Source organism: Miscanthus floridulus, chromosome 18, assembly GCF_019320115.1.
Source record: "Miscanthus floridulus cultivar M001 chromosome 18, ASM1932011v1, whole genome shotgun sequence".
Lineage (NCBI taxonomy): Eukaryota > Viridiplantae > Streptophyta > Magnoliopsida > Poales > Poaceae > Miscanthus > Miscanthus floridulus.
Window position 1 is genome coordinate 19,883,221 of NC_089597.1, and position 19,687 is coordinate 19,902,907.

At 45.4% G+C, this 19,687-nt stretch overlaps 2 protein-coding genes across 4 annotated transcripts; both read right to left on the bottom strand.

Annotated features, from left to right (window-relative positions):
* Positions 1-5,547: 5,547 nt before the first annotated feature.
* Positions 5,548-10,558, bottom strand: LOC136523092 (wall-associated receptor kinase 2-like). 3 transcript variants are annotated; one of them, XM_066516871.1, is made up of 4 exons: positions 10,397-10,558; positions 7,721-8,677; positions 7,429-7,605; positions 5,548-7,024 (listed from the first exon to the last, which is right to left on the bottom strand). In XM_066516871.1, the coding sequence occupies exons 1-4, from the start codon at positions 10,488-10,490 to the stop codon at positions 5,820-5,822; spliced, it is 2,433 nt and encodes an 810-aa protein (XP_066372968.1). In that variant the 5' UTR covers positions 10,491-10,558; the 3' UTR covers positions 5,548-5,819. The 3 variants fall into 3 exon arrangements, with proteins under 3 accessions (XP_066372968.1, XP_066372967.1, XP_066372969.1); XM_066516870.1 differs by having other exon boundaries at positions 7,721-8,719; XM_066516872.1 differs by lacking the exon at positions 10,397-10,558 and adding an exon at positions 9,489-9,849.
* A 2,161-nt stretch (positions 10,559-12,719) lies between these two features.
* LOC136523094 (mitotic checkpoint protein BUB3.1-like) lies at positions 12,720-19,669 on the bottom strand. The gene is made up of 9 exons (XM_066516878.1): positions 19,331-19,669; positions 19,086-19,216; positions 18,088-18,170; positions 17,095-17,361; positions 15,413-15,488; positions 13,483-13,563; positions 13,325-13,403; positions 13,137-13,237; positions 12,720-13,045 (listed from the first exon to the last, which is right to left on the bottom strand). Exons 1-9 carry the CDS (start codon positions 19,457-19,459, stop codon positions 12,961-12,963), a joined length of 1,032 nt encoding a protein of 343 aa, XP_066372975.1. The 5' UTR covers positions 19,460-19,669; the 3' UTR covers positions 12,720-12,960.
* Positions 19,670-19,687: the final 18 nt, after the last annotated feature.

Genomic DNA, 19,687 nt, shown 5'->3' on the forward strand with positions numbered 1-19,687 from the left:
CAGCGGCGCCCTGGAATCCTACCCACGGGGGCTCATGGCATCAGGACTCCCTGGCGCACTCCTTCAACACCATGATGCTCCACCCACCAGCATCACCCGAGTGGTACGCCGATTTAGGGGCTGGTTCCCACATGACCGCGGACGCTGGTAAACTCTCTACCATTTCCCCACCTTTTTCATCTACTCCTTCATCTATCGTTGTGGGAAATGGTGCACTACTTCCTGTCACTGCCACTGGATCACACACTTTTTCTTTCTCGGGTCGCAATCTTGTTCTTAACGATGTTTTGGTGTCTCCCAACATTATTAAGAATCTAATTTCTATCCGTCGTTTTACCACCGATAATAATTGTTCCACCGAATTTGATCCTTTTGGCCTTTCTGTGAAGGACTTGAACACCAGGAACGTGATTGCCAGGTGCAATAGCTCTGGCGACCTCTACTCGTTCTACCCCACCTCCACCAGCGCCACCGTGTTCCTCGCCGCTCCCACTTCCCTTTGGCATCATCGTCTCAGGCATCTTGGGCGTGAAGCTCTGTCCAAACTTATCAGTTCCAGTGTTATTTCTTGTAATAAGGATGATCTAGACCACATATGTCATGCGTGCCAACTTGGTCGTCATGTGCGACTTCCTTTCAGTTCCTCCAGCTCTCGGGCTGTTCAGAATTTTGATTTAATACACTGTGATCTCTGGACATCTCCTATTGTTAGTGTGTCAGGCTATAAGTATTACCTTGTTATTCTTGATGACTACTCACACTACATGTGGACCTTTCCTCTTCGCCTCAAATCCGAGACTTTTTCTATTCTTTCTAATTTTTTGCTCATATTCGCACGTAGTTCGGCACCACCACCAAGAGCGTCCAGTGCGACAATGGCCGAGAATTCAACAATTCTCAGGCCCGCCCGCTCTTCTTCTCCCACGATGTTGCACTCCGCATGTCGTGTCCATATACATCCCAACAAAACGGAAAAGTGGAACGTTCTATTCGCACCATCAATAACATTCTACGTTCCCTTTTGTTTCAGACGAGCCTCCCTCCGGTTTACTGGGTTGAGGCCCTTCACACTGCGACATATCTTATGAACCGGCTCCCCACTAAAACCCTCGCTTTTTTGACCCCTCACACCTCTCTTTATTCCACTCAGCCCTCTTACGCCGATCTTCGGGTTTTCGGCTGTGCCTGCTATCCCAACACGTCATCCACAGCACCTCACAAACTCGCCCCCATTCCTATTTATGTGTTTTCCTTGGGTATTCCTCGGAACACAAGGGCTATCGGTGTCTTGAACTCCAATCCAATCCCATTCTCATCTCTCGACATGTCGTTTTTGATGAATCTTTTTTTCCTTTCTCTGCCACGTCCACCACGCCCATGGCATCCTCCGCCCTGGATTTTTTAGTTGATGAACATGATTTTACCGCTCTCTTCCCTGGAGCCCGTGCTGTGCTTGCAGGTCTTCCACCGTCAGCTGCCGTCGTGCCGCATGCTGTGCATGGCCCTGTGCACGTGCACGGCCCTGTAGCCGCACCTGCAGGTTCACCACCATCGGTGCATGGCCCTGTGCACGTGCATGGTCTTGTAGCCGCTCCGGAGCATGCCCCTATGCCGTAGTCGCCTGGGCCACAACTGCCTAGTTCTACTGTGCTGCCCCAGCCGACCAGCGCTGCTGCCCCTATGCATCCCGCACATGCTGTTGCCAGCCGCGCTGGCGCCTCGTCCTCCACAGCGTCTCCGAGTGCTACCGGTTCTGCTGCCCCTGACGCTCTTGCGTAGGTTGTTGCTAGTGGCACTGGCCGCACTGCTGCCACTAGGCCGATCTCCATCACCTCGGTCACCAATGCGCATTCCATGCGCACGCGTGGCAAGGCTGGCATTGCGCAGCCCGTGGATCGTCTAAACCTCCACGCTATGCCCATGTCGCCATTGCCGCGCTCTGTTCGGGATGCTCTGCCAGATCCCAATTGGCGTGCTGCTATGCAAGCTGAGTATGATGCACTTCTCGCTAATGACACCTAGAGTCTTGTTCCTCGGCCCCCTGGCGTCAATCTGGTAACCGACAAGTGGATTTATCGTCATAAGCTGCTCGCCGATGGTTCTCTTGATCGCTACAAGGCTCGTTGGGTTCTACGGGGTTTCACACAGCGCCTCGGTATTGATTATGATGAAACTTTCAGTCCAGTGGTCAAGCCAGCGACAGTTCGGGTGGTTCTGTCCTTGGCCATCTCTCAGCATTGGCCCATTCATCAGCTTGATGTCAAGAATGCGTTTTTACATGGCACTCTGACAGAGACAGTCTACTGTGTTCAACCTTCTGGTTTCGTTGACTCGTCCCGTCTGGATTTTGTCTGTCGACTCAACAAATCTCTTTATGGTCTGAAGCAGGCTCCTCGTGCTTGGCATACCAGGTTTGCCACACACCTCCTGTCCCTTGGGTTTGTTGAGACCAAGTCAGATACTTCGTTGTTTACATATCATCGGGGCTCCGACACCGTCTATCTACTATTATATGTTGATGACATTGTTCTCACTGCCTCCTCAGTTGGGTTTCTTCAACATATCATTGCCGCCTTACAGCGTGAGTTTGCTATGACAGACATGGGCCAGCTTCATCATTTTCTTGGTGTTTCCATCGCGCACTGTGATGATGGTTTATTCCTCTCTTAGCGGCAGTATACTCTGAATATTTTGGAGCGCGCCGGGATGAGTGCTTGCAAGCCTTGCAGCACCCCATCGGCCTGCACTCCAAATTGTCTGCAGATGGTCCTCCAGTTGCTGACTCCACACACTACCGTAGTTTAGCTGGTGCTCTCCAGTATCTGACATTCACTCATCCAGACATTGCCTATGCCGTACAGCAGATCTGTCTCTATATGCATGATCCTCAAGAACCACACCTTGCTGCTCTCAAACGGATCTTACGCTACTTACAGGGCACTCTGTCACTTGGCTTGACTCTGCGCCCCTCGTCACCTGCTAAGCTTGTTGTCTATACTGATGTTGACTAGGCCGGCTGCCCCGACACTCGCCGATCGACCTCTGGCTATGTAGTGTTCCTCGGGGATAATCTGGTGTCCTGGTCCTCCAAGCGTCAACACACAGTCTCTCGGTCGAGTGTAGAGGCCGAGTATCGCGTTGTGGCAAATGGTGTCGCTGAAGCTTCTTGGCTACGTCAGTTACTCATGGAGCTTCGCCACCCACCTCGCCGAGCCATGTTGGTCTATTGTGATAACATTAGTGTTGTCTACCTTTCCACCAACCCAGTCCAGCATCAGCGCACGAAGCATGTTGAGATTGATCTCCATTTTGTTCGGGAGCGAGTTGCCCTTGGCCAAGTTCAGGTTCTTCATGTCCCAACGACATCTCAGTACGCCGACGTCTCCACCAAGGGTCTCCCAACCTCTGTGTTTCAGAAGTTTCGATCCAGCCTGAACGTTCGTTGTGCTCCTGTTCCCACTGCGGGGGAGTGTTAGCACAATGTAATTATAGTAGGCTGATGTATTTATGGTAGGCTGCTCTTGATCGATTGTGTCTGTTAGCACAATGTAATTATAGTAAGCTGATGTATTTATGGTAGGCTGCCCTTGATTGATTGTGCCTGTAATCTTACCTGTGTGGTTGGCTACATGCCACCCCGGCTATATGTACACATGTATAATATATGAATGACAATGCATTCTAATCACGTTTACAGCTGGGCTGGTCACGCCATTGGGAGGAGGGCTCGCGCCGGGGATGACGAGCGTCGCCGCTGAGGAAGCTGTCGTCGCTGAGGAAGGAGCGGGCGTCGCGTGAAACAAGGAAAGAACGCCGCTAGCGCATCTCCGCTCGTCCCACCCAGTCCCACCGATTTCGAGGGACGGGGGCGTCCCCAAATCTCTACGAATATTCCTCCCTGGAGTTATCCCCGTCCTTAATGCATCTCAGGCCCGGCCCTGGGGCAGGGCGAGCGGGGCACACGCTCCAGGCCCTGACGCCAAGGGGCCCATTAGCGGCCAGCAGGTATGTGTTCTGTATATATATATTTCACCCACCGCCCATCAATACTCAATATTGCTTGTACTGGTAGATACATGCGGGTTGCCGACTTGCCCTACTATACTATAATCTATCTTCTAATCTTTCAATCTTTAGAACTGAGATTTGGGATCCACGAGTCATTTCTAGTGTTTATTGCAAGATCAAGGATTGGTACAGCCAAAGGCCAAAGCAAGCCTAATCGTACGAGGATGTTTATGTGATTCATAGTGTTTCCTCGTCATTAAGTTGCAGGTTTTTGCTCTGTTGTAAGTTGTTTTTAGTTCGTCTTAAGCCAAACTCCAACAAGCTTACAAATCTAATAAGTATTATTACTACTACTATGTTTATGTTGAAAGGCCCTGCTTGCCAGTTTCGCTCCAGGTCCGTGAAAACTCAGGGCCGGCGCTGATGCCTCCCAACCAAACACCACGAAAACAGGTCCATCCCTCCGTCCCACTTCGTCCTCCCAACCAACTACATACGGTAGGAGGCTGGCCACCCGTGAAGGCGAGCGCACGACGTACCGGTCGCCCAGCAGAGCCGCTTTTGGGTTGCATTCCACCAATCGAAAAATCCGTCAACATCGCGTCGCTTTTCAGTTTTCACCAATTCAAACATCTATTGAGGTGACGTCACATTCCACCAATTGAAAATTCCATGCGTGGAGATAAAAATAAAATAAAATTCCATGTGAGGAGCTTTCTGGTGAGGTCAGTGACGACGTCAGAAAAAAATACTTTCAATTTGGTTTTTCAGTGGTAACTGAGGCTCTTATAATCACTGGGTTATAAACCCCTTCGTGATTAACTCATGGGTGATTAATTGTCGACGAGGTAGGCTCATATTTAGGTCCAACATTGTCAAGGCGATGGAACAATTATAGATTACTGGCAAATGACACACCTATATAGACCACTTCATACACGCGCATGTATTCATGCCTGTTGCTAAAAAAAAAAAATCTATACTCATGCCTTTAGGCCTTGTTTGATGCGCGTGTATTATCTCAATCCACATGTGTTGAAGTGGATTGGAGTGAAATTAAACTAAGTTCCATTCAATTCCACTCCAACGCATATGGATTGAAGTGAATACATGAGCCTCAGTGGTTAGTCGTTGTTTGGAGCTGAACTATCCCAACACGCACACCGTATGGTCGCGCGTCCTAATAGGCAGGATGCTAGCTAGATAGCAATCTCCACAGCACTCAAAAATCAACAGCCTGGATTGTTGCATGCTCAGGCAACGTTGCCTGGACGCACAAACAAATAGGTCCTGAATCAGTGACTACTTCATGCACAAGTGGCTGTTGGCTGCGCTCTGGCACGTTTGATTCTATACAAAAATTCGGAGCGAGACCCCATTCTTTGGAACAGGCGGGAGAAGAAAAAACAAACAAACTCTTCCCAGTCGTCATATTTCAAAGGAGTTGCAAACGGACACCAATCATTGACGGCTCTAGAACTGCTAATCCTACATTACATGCAATAGTACTTAGAATTACTACTGGAAAAATGTATAAAACATCGTTGGGCCACGCGGATTCTCCATAATAATTATGTCCCATCACTTTGGATAATAAGTCCTCAATTATAATAATGGAAAATACTGAACTATCTCAACACCAATATAGAGAATAAGGAAAAATAAGAAACATCTCAAGACCAATGCAGACATGGGTAACTGCCTATCCTTTACACTACCGATCATCTACAAGAAAAAGATTATGTGATGTCTACTCCGTACATGCTAAAGCCTGGTGTGATCAAAACGACTACATGTACGTAGCATCCATGTTATAGCATGTTGGTACTACCAGCATGATCTACACGTGGTGTCTCAATATCCAACCCCAGATGTCTTGCCGTCCAGTACATGCTAGGGGATAGTTCACCAACAACCGAATCCGTGCCCAGTTGCTCAGCAAGACGCTGAGTTTCTTCATGCTTCAGCAACAGTATACCACTCCAGGTACTTCGTATAGCCTTCAGCTTGTCAGCCACTTGGGTCATGGAAGGCCTCTCGCTCCCTTTCATACTCAAGCACTGGCTAGCAAGCTCAGCAACCTCCTGGAACAATTCCTCTGTTCCAGCATACATTATGCTAGTGTCCAACATACTTTGCACTCTGTCATCCTTTAGCGTTTTCAGGAACGATGTTGCGAGGTTTTTTCCCATCTCGTCGCCTTCGAAATATATCGCCGTCTTCCTTGTGATCAACTCTAGAAGCACGACTCCGAAGCTATAAACATCGCTTTTCTCTGTTAGTTTTCGCTCTTGCAAGTACTCAGGATCTAGGTAACCTAGAGTTCCTTGCACCACTGTCATGAACTGAACTGCATCCTTAGGAAGCATCCTTGATGCCCCAAAGTCCGTCACTTTTGCCATGCAGTTGTTGTCCAAAAGAATGTTGAGAGACTTCACATCTCCATGAACAATAGGACGGTTGATGGAAAGATGTAGATACTCCAATGCTTCAGCAGATTCTTGAGCGATCCTAAGACGGTCTTCTAAAGAAACAGGTTGCCTGTCGTGGTTCTCATGGATCAATTGAAAGAGAGTTCCATTTGGGATGAATTCATACACCAAGATGGGCACTTCAACTTCCAAGCAGCAACCTAGAAGCCTGATCACGTTTTTATGGTTGACCTGTGAAAGTATAATAATCTCCTGCACAAATTCTTCGGTTTGCATTAGATTCGTGTTCTTTGAGCGCTTCACGGCAACTTCCTTGTTGTCCTCTAGAATGCCCTTGTACACAGTGCCGTGGCCTCCTTTGCCTAGTTCTCTGCTTCTGTCAAAATTGCTCGTCGCCTTTTTCAAATCTTCTATTGTGAATATTCTCACTGTGTCAATTCTTTTATTGAGGATGTTTTGGTATAGTATAGGACCACCATTTTGTCTGAAGAACGTCTCCTTTTCTTTCGCTAATTTCCTTTTTTGACACATGATCAGCAGAGAAGAGATACAAACGATGAGGAATACGAAGCTGACAGAAACACCTGAAAATACATTGTCATCAGCTTATGATCAGTTCAACTGGGCACATTTTACAAAAAGAAAAGGGACCAGCTGCAGCCATGTTAATTTGTACATATACCTTCTAAAAAGACATTAAAAGAAAGTTTGCCATCCAGTTTCAGGTTATTATATTGCTGTCTACTCAATACCAAGGTATTGACTTGCACAAAATTTTGTGAATATGCATGCAACTTCCTCTTAGAACAAAACCCAAGTGTTTTTAGGTGTTTAGCACATAGCACATGCATGTCAGAGGTGGACAGTTTCGGCGTGAAACATTAATGGTGCAGCAATGTGTGTTCGTTTTTATCAGTTTATTACCATGTATTTTAATCACTTTCATGCCTTCCCTTTAGAAAATATATATCGTGCAGAATATATATACCTATGACCACCTTCACTTGAGGCTGCTTGTTCGTGTCAGAAACTGGAGTGCAGGCTATATTCTTGGGATCCTTGCTCTCAGTTCCTCCTGGGCATGAACAATTGTAGCTCCCAATGGTGTTGATGCAGTTACCATTAATGCAAGGATATATAGATGGGTAATCACACTCATTGATGTCTGTTCGAATAAATAGGCGAGTAGAATCAGTACACGAACCGATGGCAAAGACAAGACCAATCAGTACAAAGAGAGAGAAAACAAAGAAGTGGTTATGAAGTATATGCATGCTGACCTTGGCACCCTTCGTCTAGGTAGGGATTGCCTTGGTAACCTTGAGTGCAGATGCAGTGGTACCCTGAACCATTTGCCGCGTTGATGCATACACTGTTCAAGGCGCGACAGGCAAAAGATGATGAGTTCTTCTTGGCTTCCTCGCAAGTTTCAGAACCAACACTCCAATCAAGGACCAAAGGGACACCGTCTTGTTTCTGGAAATTTGAATATTCAGCATAGGAACGGTCGAATTTGAATTCGCTGACCTCGACGACGAATGCGTAGCTGCAAGGGCTGAAACCTTGGGCGAAGGGATTATGTAGTAAATCATCGTAGTAAAAAAATCCGAAATAGAAGGCCGACAGACGTGGTGGAAGTGAAGTCTGACAACAACCCAAGCCATCACAGTTGGGGCCCCTACTGATTCTCACTTCACTGTCGCAGAACGATGAACAAGCGCTGGTGTAGTGCAAGTTGTTTAAATCAATGATTTCATCTGTAGAACCCACTATGTTTGCAATGGTTGCACACCCGATTGCTGTAAATTTGTTCTTAGTGTAGGAAACCTTCAAAGAATTCCCGAGATTTAGTGATAATGCTGGGTATTCATTTGTGATATTGCTGCTGTTCTGGTATTTGCAGCTCCAGTGTATTCTATTCTGAATGCGTGCCTCACCATCAAGAAGACTGAAATTCAACACCTTGGAGTACGGTACTGATTCTCCCCCCGTATAGATATAGATAGTTGGAGCTTGCTGGCTGGTATTGCATATGACTTCAAAATCTTTCTTCAGGAAGCAGTCTTTGCCTAGGCTGTCTTTCCCAATGCCGAACGGGTAAGGGATGCTCATGTTGCCACACTTCTCTGGGCAATTGGGCAGAGCTAGGCTGAAGTTCCCGGCACTGGCCCCATGAACTGTAGTACTATGCGGCAGGATTAGGATAGCCCCCATAAGCAGTAGTAACAACCTTTTACCTGTATAAGTAATCATCAAGTCCCCGTCAACTCGTGCTTCAACTAAACAGTCAAGAATATCATGTTATATAACTACTAATAAAAAGGTCTTAGATAAATTTAGTACATACAACTAATAAATCTGCTCTCTATATAGGATAGGAAGGGTGTGTTTGGTTTGAGGAATGAGGTGGTCCATCTTCTTCTCACGCCTCACTTTTTTTATTTGGTTTTGTGGAATGGAATGAGTTGATCTATCATCAGCTCATTCCTCACAAGCTAATAATTAGTATATGCATGAGGAATGGGTTGATTCCAACAAAAAATCATGGGATGAAGTGATGAACTCATGATGGAACACCTCATGAAGCATGGGGTGACTCCACAAACCAAACACACCCGAAGTGAATGAGGAGACCCCGAAGAAAGACATAGCACCCGAACTAGAGTTCGCAGCACCACCTCCTGAACCCCAAGCCAGGCTCCTAAGCATATACTCTTTCATTGAACCCCAAGCCAGGCGCCTTACACTATGGGTCTCAGTGGTGGACCCGGGATTTACTGACGACTAGGGCCTCTATCTAGCGGTGAAATTACTACTGACGACTAGGGATTTACTACAGCCATCGAGCCACACGCATAAATAACTAAGACACAAATAAAGCTTCTATTTGATTTGATGATTGAACTAAAATTGCTAACAACATTGCACGACACACATGATGAGGTAAAAATAAATACCTAACATCTCGTCGATATGATGTTTCATTGTTTCTAATTTCAGTTTTCAATCTAATTAAGTAGGAATTGATTCAGGGGAAGGGAGCAGTACCAGGCTAGAGGCTAGCCGCGGTCAGCTGAGCGCCAGAGCCTGAGCCTCGGGCTCGGCTGCTCGGGCCTCTGCCCTCGGAAGAGCCAAGGAGGGAGGAGTGGAGGACGGGGCCGCGCCCTGGGCCCCTGGCCGTCCGGCATCCGCAGCCGCCAGCCGGCGCCCGGCGTGACGACGCGGTGGCCGGTGGGCTGTCCGTCCATGGGCTGCTGGGCGCCCCGCGCCTGGGAGGTTGGCAGGGGCCACAGGGGAGGGGTGGTCGCCGGTCGGACGTTGGCCGGCGCGGTGGAGGGCTGGCGGGCGGCGCTGACGGTCTCGCTCACGGAGTCGTGGTCGCTGACGCTCGAGAAGCATAATTCAGAAGGGAAGCATGCCCTTGTGTTTTTCCTAATGGGACTCACTTGTGGGCCGAAAAACTATATAGGACTATAAGTTTTACTGGGCCAACGACTAGGCCTGGGCCCTAGGGGCCTTAGGCCCAGATCCGCCTGTGCTAATATGTGCAAGTTGTTTGATTAATTAGCCCGTTAACAAAAGTATTAATCATGGTTATTTGTGCATATATTAGAACCAAAACAGAAATCAAGAGTAAAAAATATGTGTATTTTCTGTTTAATTTATTAGTACCATGAGTGATTAATTCGGCTTTTAGTGCTGTTTGCTAACTAATAAGTTGGGTCGATTAATTAATTTGGTTTACGATTTGTTTGCTTTGGCGCCAGCAGCCTCTACAGTATAATACGAGAGAGTACGGGACCTTGTACAATTGATTGAAGGACTGAGCAATGACGATTTACATGCTATCTGTAGACTGTAGATGGGAAAATGCTAAACCATCAATAATTGTCCTTAATTGGCTGGAGAGGGAGAGAGAGAGAGAGAGAGAGAGTAAAAAAGAAACTCAATCTTACCTTCACATAACTTTGACGCCATGAATCTCGTCGTGTTTGGTTGCCCTTTGTATATGCCTTCGTATATATATTCATTGATTGATGGTATCCACATGTGTATATATGAGTAGCTAATTTGAGAAGACAAAAGACAGAGAGCTCCTTAATTAGCTATGTACTAGCTACTTGAGTCTGGTTCTAGTGATCAAGTCTAGCTGTTCTTCTGGAGTAACATTTATAAAGGCGCAAGCCGCCGTCTATTACCGTGCTCTAGAAGAGAAGGGGGTGACTGACTTCAAATTGAAGTCGCTGGTGTAGAACTAGTATGAGAACTGTAGCCGTGAGTACTGATCAGCTGACGCAGACGCTGATGCAGTTCAAACGAAAGCCCAATGTCCAACACGCCGCTAGAGGCAGTCGTCACGTGAAAAAGCTTCGTCTAGACCTATTCATCGGTTCACTCAGTAACCAGACCGAATCAGCAGCCCAAAAGATATGCTGACCGGCGACCACACGGAGGAAGGAGGATGACTACTTGAGTCATGGAGCTCCACGTCACTCCATGGACATCAAGGTCACCGTTTTCCCAACACGCCCAAAAGGTCTTCAGTTCACAGTTCACGTGGCAGAAAAAACATGCTTTCCTTATTCATCTCTACCCCCCCCCCCCCCCCACCCCACTTTACATGGCCGAACCGTGCGGCGACGCCCAAACCGACGCGCATCTGACCTTTCCACCGTCGGATCTGCAGCTGGCGCGTCGGTTTGGGCGTCGCCGCACGGTTCGGCCATGTAAAGTGGGGGGGGGGGGGGGGGGGGGCGCAGTATGACCGGTCCGTGTACTTGCTGGGCGCTCCTCCCCGCTTCTGTTCATCCACGGCAGTCTGGGGTCGAAAGTCCTACTTGTGCTTCTTCCAGCGTCGTTGGCGTCTGCGGATGTCTATATCCTTTCTAAGACTTCGTTGGGTGCACTGCTGCAGCCCATCTCCTGCTTTCCTTGTCGGTTTTGCTCCTTAGATGTGTTGTGTCTGCCTGCATTTTAGCTTCTTCTTCGCTTTGGTCTGTCCACCTCGGATGTTGGTGTTACCGCAGTCGTCTTCTTCGCAGCAGCTACCTGGCCGCTTGCGGATACTCGACGGATGCTTTGCCGTCGTTGATCGTCTTCTTCGCAGCGGCTACCTGGTCGCTTGCGGATCCTGGGCAGGTGCTTTGCTGCCATAGTCGCTACCAGCTGCCTGTGGATGCTTTGCCGTGTTCTTCCCGGTGGATGCTTTGCCACCGTGGCTTCATCTCCCTTGGTAGCAGCCTTCGCGTCGTTATCTTTAGTTGCAGGACTAGTCAGCTAGGTTGTGGTGGAGGGCCCATCACCTGCCGCACTTCTTGTTTTCTCTTGTGTTTTTCGTTCTAAACCACTTGCTCTGTGGTTTTATATCCTACGCTATGGGTTCTCCCATGGTCGCTCATGACGCCGTTCTTTCGGCACTCTAACTTCTTAATGAAATTCACGTGAATGCGTGTTCTCGAAAAAAAAAATCTAAGTGTCTGATCCTTTTTCAGCTGCTGAATGGGCAGTTTTAATTCTAGGTGTCTGATCCTTTTTTCCGTTGCTGAATGGTTAGTCTTTTTTTAAATAAATGATTAATTATCACCTGATGATTTTAGTCACTTAGGTCCCATCTTCCCCCATTACACCTACATGCTTTATATACGGTCTATTCTTAGCCCATACAGTAGTTGGTTTAAATTTTTTATTTCGAAGTATATATCGATGATTGCATATTGCTAAAAGATGTTTTTGTTAATATTCAGCATGTTCGCTTGTTGGTTTCAGCCAGCCCAAATCAGTCAAACAGTATTTTTCCCAAACCAGCCCAGAAACCAACGAACGAACAGGCCGATTGTTCTCTAATTTTCAGATGCCAATTTCCTTATTCTTTCATCATTATGGGGAAACTATTTCCTGTTCAGCTAATGATTTCTACGGCTAATAAGCCAGCTGATGTTAATTTATTGTAAGAGAAAAATACTGTACCATAACTGATAAACAGTTCAAGCGATCGGGTTACATGCTTATACAAATTATGCTAGTGTTCCGGCTGAAATCTTTCCAGAGAGTTCATTCCGTGATACCCGAACAAGGCCTTGATGGAATTCAATAAGGACAAGCTGCGCCTGCACGCTGCACGGCACAAGTCCTTCCCTCCACTTTCCAAACTTCAATTCCTCCTATAAATTGAAATTGGCATCGTTACAACAAAGCCAGAAATTACCAAATACTCCCCGCCAGTATAGTTCTTCCCTCCAGGTTCCAGATTTACGATACTTAAATAATACATAAATAAGCTCAAGTCAACGAAAGATCGAATAAACTAAAACATAATCTGTCTCACAATTTACAATCAGCTGGAACATGAAATGTTTCCCCGGACAAGTAACACAAAAGATGAGGGCCCAGACTGAGAAACAGGCGTTTCACTTCTTTCACCACAAACAGGCAACAGGTCAACTAATGTAATTGACATCAACTTAGAGAAGCACGGGTCATCTAACCACGTGACTGATACTACCGCCAACAGGTCACAACACTACTGGGGGGCGGCTAATGCCTTGGGCTTCGGCTTCACCTCGACTTCATTCACTGTCCTGATAAATATAGCATCGGGTTCATGCCTGAAATGCACAAAAACACTGGTGAGTCTACCTTATTTTTCTTTCTTAGTCTTATGTAAACAGAGATTTGTCAGACAAAGTTCAGCATTACGATTTTTCTCCCTCTTCGTAGGTGTAGCTGGATGCCACAGCAAGCAGATGGCCATCCTTACTGAATGATAGAGCAGCGATGCTTGATGCGTACTTTGAGTACTGCAACCAAAAGTAAGGAAATCATGAATACAAGAGACGTTACAGACAGTAGCATCCCAATGAAGCAAAACTCTTCACTTGGTTTACCTGATATAGTCTTTTCTTGTTAATGCCATCCCACACATTCACAAATCCATCGCACCCTCCAGTGGCAAATGTTCCATATCTGCACAAGGACAAGAAAATGAGAACTAATAATCCAGTGAGATATCAAACTACAAGAAACTGGAACATCAAGGCTTTACATGGGATGGAAAGCAATTGCATTGACAGGATATACGGTGTCCCTGCCAGCTTCAGATTTCCGGTGACACTTGAAAGCATACCTGCATGAAAAATTGCCCACAATCAATGCCACTAGAGATGAAAGAGGGTACCAAATTGTATTTTGTGGTCAGCTAGTTTAGTTCATTGCCCCCTTTAAATTAATTACCTAGCATGCCACTCTAGTTCATTTTGACAAGTTTTGCACGACGGTCGACCCAATGACCCAAAACAAGTGGAACGGAACATACATCCCTAGGCATTACTGTTCAGTCTAGGTTTCCAGAAGAAGGTAAGTGCACAAAACAGGTAGTTTGTACTTGTACATATGCAGTGCAATCTCCAATCTGTAACCAGGCACGACCGCACGATCATACCATACTTATTAAGGCGTCGCCTAGGCGTCTGGGCGCTTTTCCAATCGAGGCGTCGTGCCCGCCGCGACCTCCCTGCATATGGCGTCGCCTCACGCGGAAAGGCGTCGCCAAGGCGTCCGACCGACGCCGCAAGAGCGAAAAGGCGGCTGCAGGCGCAGGGAGAAGTGCGCGGAGCGACGCGCGGGCGGACAAAAAAACGAGAGGCAGCTGTGTGCGTAGGTGAAATCGCGCGGGAGGACGAAAGAAGGTGCGCGCACAGGGGAAATTGGGCGCCTATACTTTCCCCAGGGGCGCGCCCCACCCTGCAGCTCATCAATTGAGAGAGGGGAGGGAAACAGAGGAGATTGGGGAAGAGAAGATGGCTGTGGAAGCACCTGGAACGCGGCCCGTCCCATCCAGCCGCTCTCGCCCCTTCTGCTCCGCCGATTCGCGGCACCTGCTACTGCTCCACGGCCTCCCGATCTCCGCTCCGTCAGCTGATGCCTCCGACATCGAACCTCGCGTCCTCGCCCGTGGATCCGCGCCTCCGACGGTCGGACCTATGCCCCGTCGAGGACTGCCTGCTTCCGCTTCTACATGGGCTCTCCTTCATCTACTTGCTTCCCTGCCAGCAGGCCAGGCCCAGCACCTTCAGTCCTTCACGTAGGCTCTTCTTTTCTCTGTTTTTCCTATTATGTCCTTCCTCTGTTCAAAAGTCTGGACTATATTGCCTCTTTGCTTATGCTTTGGATCTTGGACTTGGATATGGATATACTCCAGTCTCCTGTGATGTGTTATGCTGTTTGTGATTAGATAATTGGATACGGTATAAACTGCTCTGGCTAGTGGTGCTGGCTGCCTGTGCATAGGCTCTAAAATTGGCAGCAAAAAGGTGTGTATCAATGTATGTTTGTCCAGCCCTAATGTAAGTGAGGGTATGTGTATGGCGTCGCCTCGCCGCGCGCCTTATTCGCCTAGGCGTCTGGAAGGGGGTGGGTCGCCACGCCTCGCCTTACCGCCTTAATAACTATGGATCATACAATCCAATTTAGTTTAGGAAACAACTAGAAAATGCGAGGGAAAAAACCTCAATTTACTTCCTAAGTGATACTCTCTTTTGAGAGATAAGAAAAACACAAATTTCTAAAAAGACTCAAAATAACAGGAAAAAGAAATAACAAGGTTACTATTTGCAGGCAATTTTGTTTTCATTGTTCTAACAGCTTTTGAGTTTGAATTGGCATTATAAAATGTTGACACAGACACTACATAGATTGCCCCAATCTTTGTTTGAATTTGATAAAACATAAACAAATTGACCTGCATTCCAACTGAAGTGTCAGCATGTTTGCATGTAAGTACGATCACAGATTGCTATAAGCTTCAAAAAATATATATGGGGAATTGTGAAAGTGTGTTTGCAAATGAAGTTTCACTATCCATTGTTTCAATTGATGATACAGGAACCACATGTACATTTGAGTCATAGTATTGAGGAATTATAAGACGCCAGACATGCGCCCATCTTTTGGCAGCTAAGGTGCAGAAAACATACTTTTTAGACTGAGCAGACTCGGATAGATCAAAGAATTCCATGGAAACTCGGCCTTCAACAGAACTTAGAGCATATCCTGAAGCAAGACACAGAAGACTGAGATCAGCATACAGCATGCATATTTGGTTTATATACATCATACAATAATTTGAAAACAAATAAACAACATTGAACAATAAATGTACCAAATACAGGCAGCTTGAACAGCATACTATATGCCTATAATTATTAAGAAAAGGCCAGATCAGTCGTCCAACCTGGAAAAACTAAAACTGAAAAGCTGACCAGTATGCCCACACCATACTACTTGGACCATTACAGAGCAGCTAACAGCAATCAAACTGTAGTTGAATCAGTAGGTTTCCTGTAAACAAGACTCACTTGAATTGGCCACCCAATCCTCGAGGAATATTTGCAAAGAGGGTCAAACATATGACTTTTCAAAACAGGGGTAACACTTTCTCAAATACTCTAATCTACCACCTATAGTAAGCATTATCTTGAATATACACATGTTTCAAGTAATAATAACTAAACAGAACAAGCCCTTTGTAGTGGAGTAATCAGGGTAATCTGTAGCTTACTACACATTCCATTATTGACAGAACTAAGGAATGTGATGCCCTTTTAAGAAAAGGTTAAGTACAGACAGTACATCAAACAATCAATATAGGAATTAATTATCCAGGCACTAGTTTACAATTTCAATAGAATGTACTCCCTCCATTCCAAATTATGATGTTTTGGCTTTTCTAGATACATTAATTTTACTATGTATCTAGACATATTTATATATCTAAATGCATTGCAAAAGCTATGTATCTAAAAAAGCCAAAACGTCTTATAATTTGGAATGAAGGGAGTAAATAAGTAATTATTGTTCAACTCCACTAAACCAATGCAATGGAAGAATATTCAAATTTCTAATACAAGAATAAGCTCTCACAGCACGGTGCCAAGAGTGGCATAGTTACTCTGGATTATTACTTCCATACTGCTACTGATTTGGAAGATAGATCACGAAAAACTACTATAAAAGATAACTAGAAGTGAAAAAATAAACAAAGAAGTTAAGTTGCGACTTGAAATTTGAAAGGCGTGGACAGAGACAGCACCAGAAAACTGTATTCACCGAAGTTAAATCAACAGATAAAATTCTAATGCCCCAGCTTAATATGTGATGAAAACCATACTATAAAAATTACAGAAACAAATGTTAATGCTACATTTAATAGGTTTCCTTGTCATCCATGGTATGTAACAACTTAAAGGACCCTAACCATATGCTGTCCACATTTAGATCATTTGACTTTGTAATTAAACATGCAGAGGAAATTCAATGGTCCATTGGAGGAGCCTACCCAATAATCCTCAACTCAAACTCACAAATAAAGATTGAACTGTACTTATGGAACCTGTCATGGGCTTGTATGGTCCATGGCCTTGCTAGCCCATGACAGAATCTTAATCTTTATCCTAGATGAATGCCCCCATCACAAATAAATAGAACCAAACTACTATCAAGAGAAATGTAGCACTTGTAGACTAAAAAAGAGCTGAAGGAAATCCATGGATGCAAATTGATATATTTACCGTTCCTCTACTATATAAACAGTATATACAATTAAAATAAATGGATAAGTGTTGTCAACTAGCAACCTAATCAAGATGGAAGCAATTACCTGTTCCGTTGGGGTAACATCGAACGCATCGTGTTTGGTATTTCAAAGAAGAATCTCTTTTTTGCTCAGGTTGAGACATATTGCGCAGATCATAAATATTTACATGCCTTCCTGCTGTTGCAACAACCAACCTATTTCCTACTAATGAAAGAGAATATACACGTTCAGGTTGAGCATATGTCCCAACAAGGGTACGCTCTGGCCCACTCACTCCTCTTGGATCCCAGCATTTTACAGTTTTATCCCAGCTGCCAGTGATGACTTGACCTAAATAAAACAAAACAAACAGTTTAATTCAGACTCATTAGGTAGTCACTGATAAAGCACAACAGATCAAGTACAGTAGATAAAAGAACACCAAGTGCATGAAAGGGTTTTTCATTATTTAACGTCAGCCACCAGAGATTTATTGAAATTACAAAAGAGCATTTCATCAGCTTAGAAAATTTCATTTAATTTAGTAACATAATTCCTTCAATAGCAAGGGAACAACTACTCTCACATGACCATAATCATCATAGAACAAAGACATGCCACGATTGGACAGAGATTGTGATTAAATAGAAGACCGTGCATAGTTAATTTGCTGAGACCTGAAATACTACAAAATATTCCAAGACCAAAAAAGAAAAAAAAAACTAGGTACCAAAGACATGATTCTGACAAGGACATCTGTACAATCCTCAACACAAACTGAGAGACAAAGGTTTTATTGCATTGTGGCATTGTAAACTGTGCAGAACCAAATCAATGAAGCAGATCAAGTAATAGGAAAATAACTTCTATCTTGGACTAGGATTAAATACTTTCAAAATCATAACTGCATAACTATATATAGTGTTTTCGGAATTCAAGTACGAAAATAGTTATCAATGTGCGCTATTTATAGAAAACATAAGGTTTGACTGCATCAGGCTGCACAAGTACCTTGCAGAAGAAAAGTAAAAGCTAGAACAGAAATCCAAAAGCAATTCAATATAGGAATAAAAGCACCTGCAGCATAAGAGTATTCCACGCAACGAACCGGACCATCATGCCGCCCCAAAACATCTTCCTTGTTCGAGCTAAATACCAACCTGAAATAGATAATTTGGGCCCATTACTTGTCCTTGCAATCACATACATACAAGAAAGGCCAATCTAAGCGTATTTGCATGCAAACTAATTATGGAACGAGTAACATTCATTAATCAGATATTCAGATTTACATTTAAGTGGATCCCAGACAATGCAAATGTAAGTTTGTTTACAAGCTACCAATTATGGAACTAGTAACATTCAATGAAACAAACTGGGCACAATGATAGTCCACCTTACATGAAGAACTCCATTCACATCAAACAATAAACATAAAACTAAACACTTACATTTGGTTTCATGAACAGTTGGAAAAATTTAGAAGGGCAGGTCCAGATATTTCCCAACTTAAATATAAACACCACACAACTGTAATTCTAGAACAGAATCCTGTCAGTACAAAATTGACAGATTTCTCTTCCACCACACAACTGTAATTCTAGAACAGAATCCTGTCAGTACAAAATTGACAGATTTCTCTTCCACTATAAAATTCTTTGGTTAATTATTGCTATGGACAATCCTCAGTGGAAAAAAAATCAGAGAGCACAGCAAGTCTCCATCTTTTCTCCTTTATGTGAAAGAAAAGAAACATAAAAATCTACTGTGCAGCAACTCGCAGAAAATAGTGGATCTATTTTCGAAATCATATGCACCACAAAAGACATTTCAATAGCAGCAAATAATATTATTCTCTAACTACATGTGACAAAGCAAACCTATAGCATTAGTCTCACCAAATGGATAACAAAAGTGTGATCTCAAAGCACACAGCCACATGCAATTTTGCAGCTGCAGTACTTGTCTCCACATCAGCAACCCGATCCCCAAATTCGACGCAGAGCAAGGTGTGCAATAAGGCAGGAGTGGAAGAGAAGAGACAAAGATAACAACACATAAAAAAACCCGCTCACCTCCGAACGGTGTGGTCGGCTCCGGCGCTAAACCCCGAGGAGTCGTCGTGGAAGCAGCAGTCGAGGACGGCCCCGGGGTGCACGAACTCCCCCTTGAGCACGTTGGCGTCGGCGTCGTAGAGCCGCACCGTCTGCAAGCCCAGACCAAACCAAACCAGATCAGATCCGCGGGATCAAAGAGGTAGCTAGGGTTTAATTACGAGCGGGGGAACGGGAGAGGAGGCGGCTGACCACCACTGACCGACCTTGTCCCATGAGGAGACGAGGAGGTTGTTGCTGTGGTTGGAGAAGCGAAGGTTGGAGATCCCGTCGGCGGGCGGGTTGGCAAGCTCCTTGCCGCTGCCGACGGCAGCTGGCGCGGCGGCGGAGCTCATGGTGCGCGGTGGCAGAGGCGGAGGAGGGATCTGACTAGGGTTCGGGGCGGAGGAGGTGGTTCGAAATTTGAACGCGCAACGAGCGAGGCGAGCACGATGGGTGGGCAGCGGACGGTTTAATTAAAGAAACGGAAATGCTTGGGGAAATCTTTCTGGATTCGAATTTTGAACCACGGCCACAGGCTGGGGAGGGAGATGATGAGGCGAGAAGATTCCACGGCGTGGGCC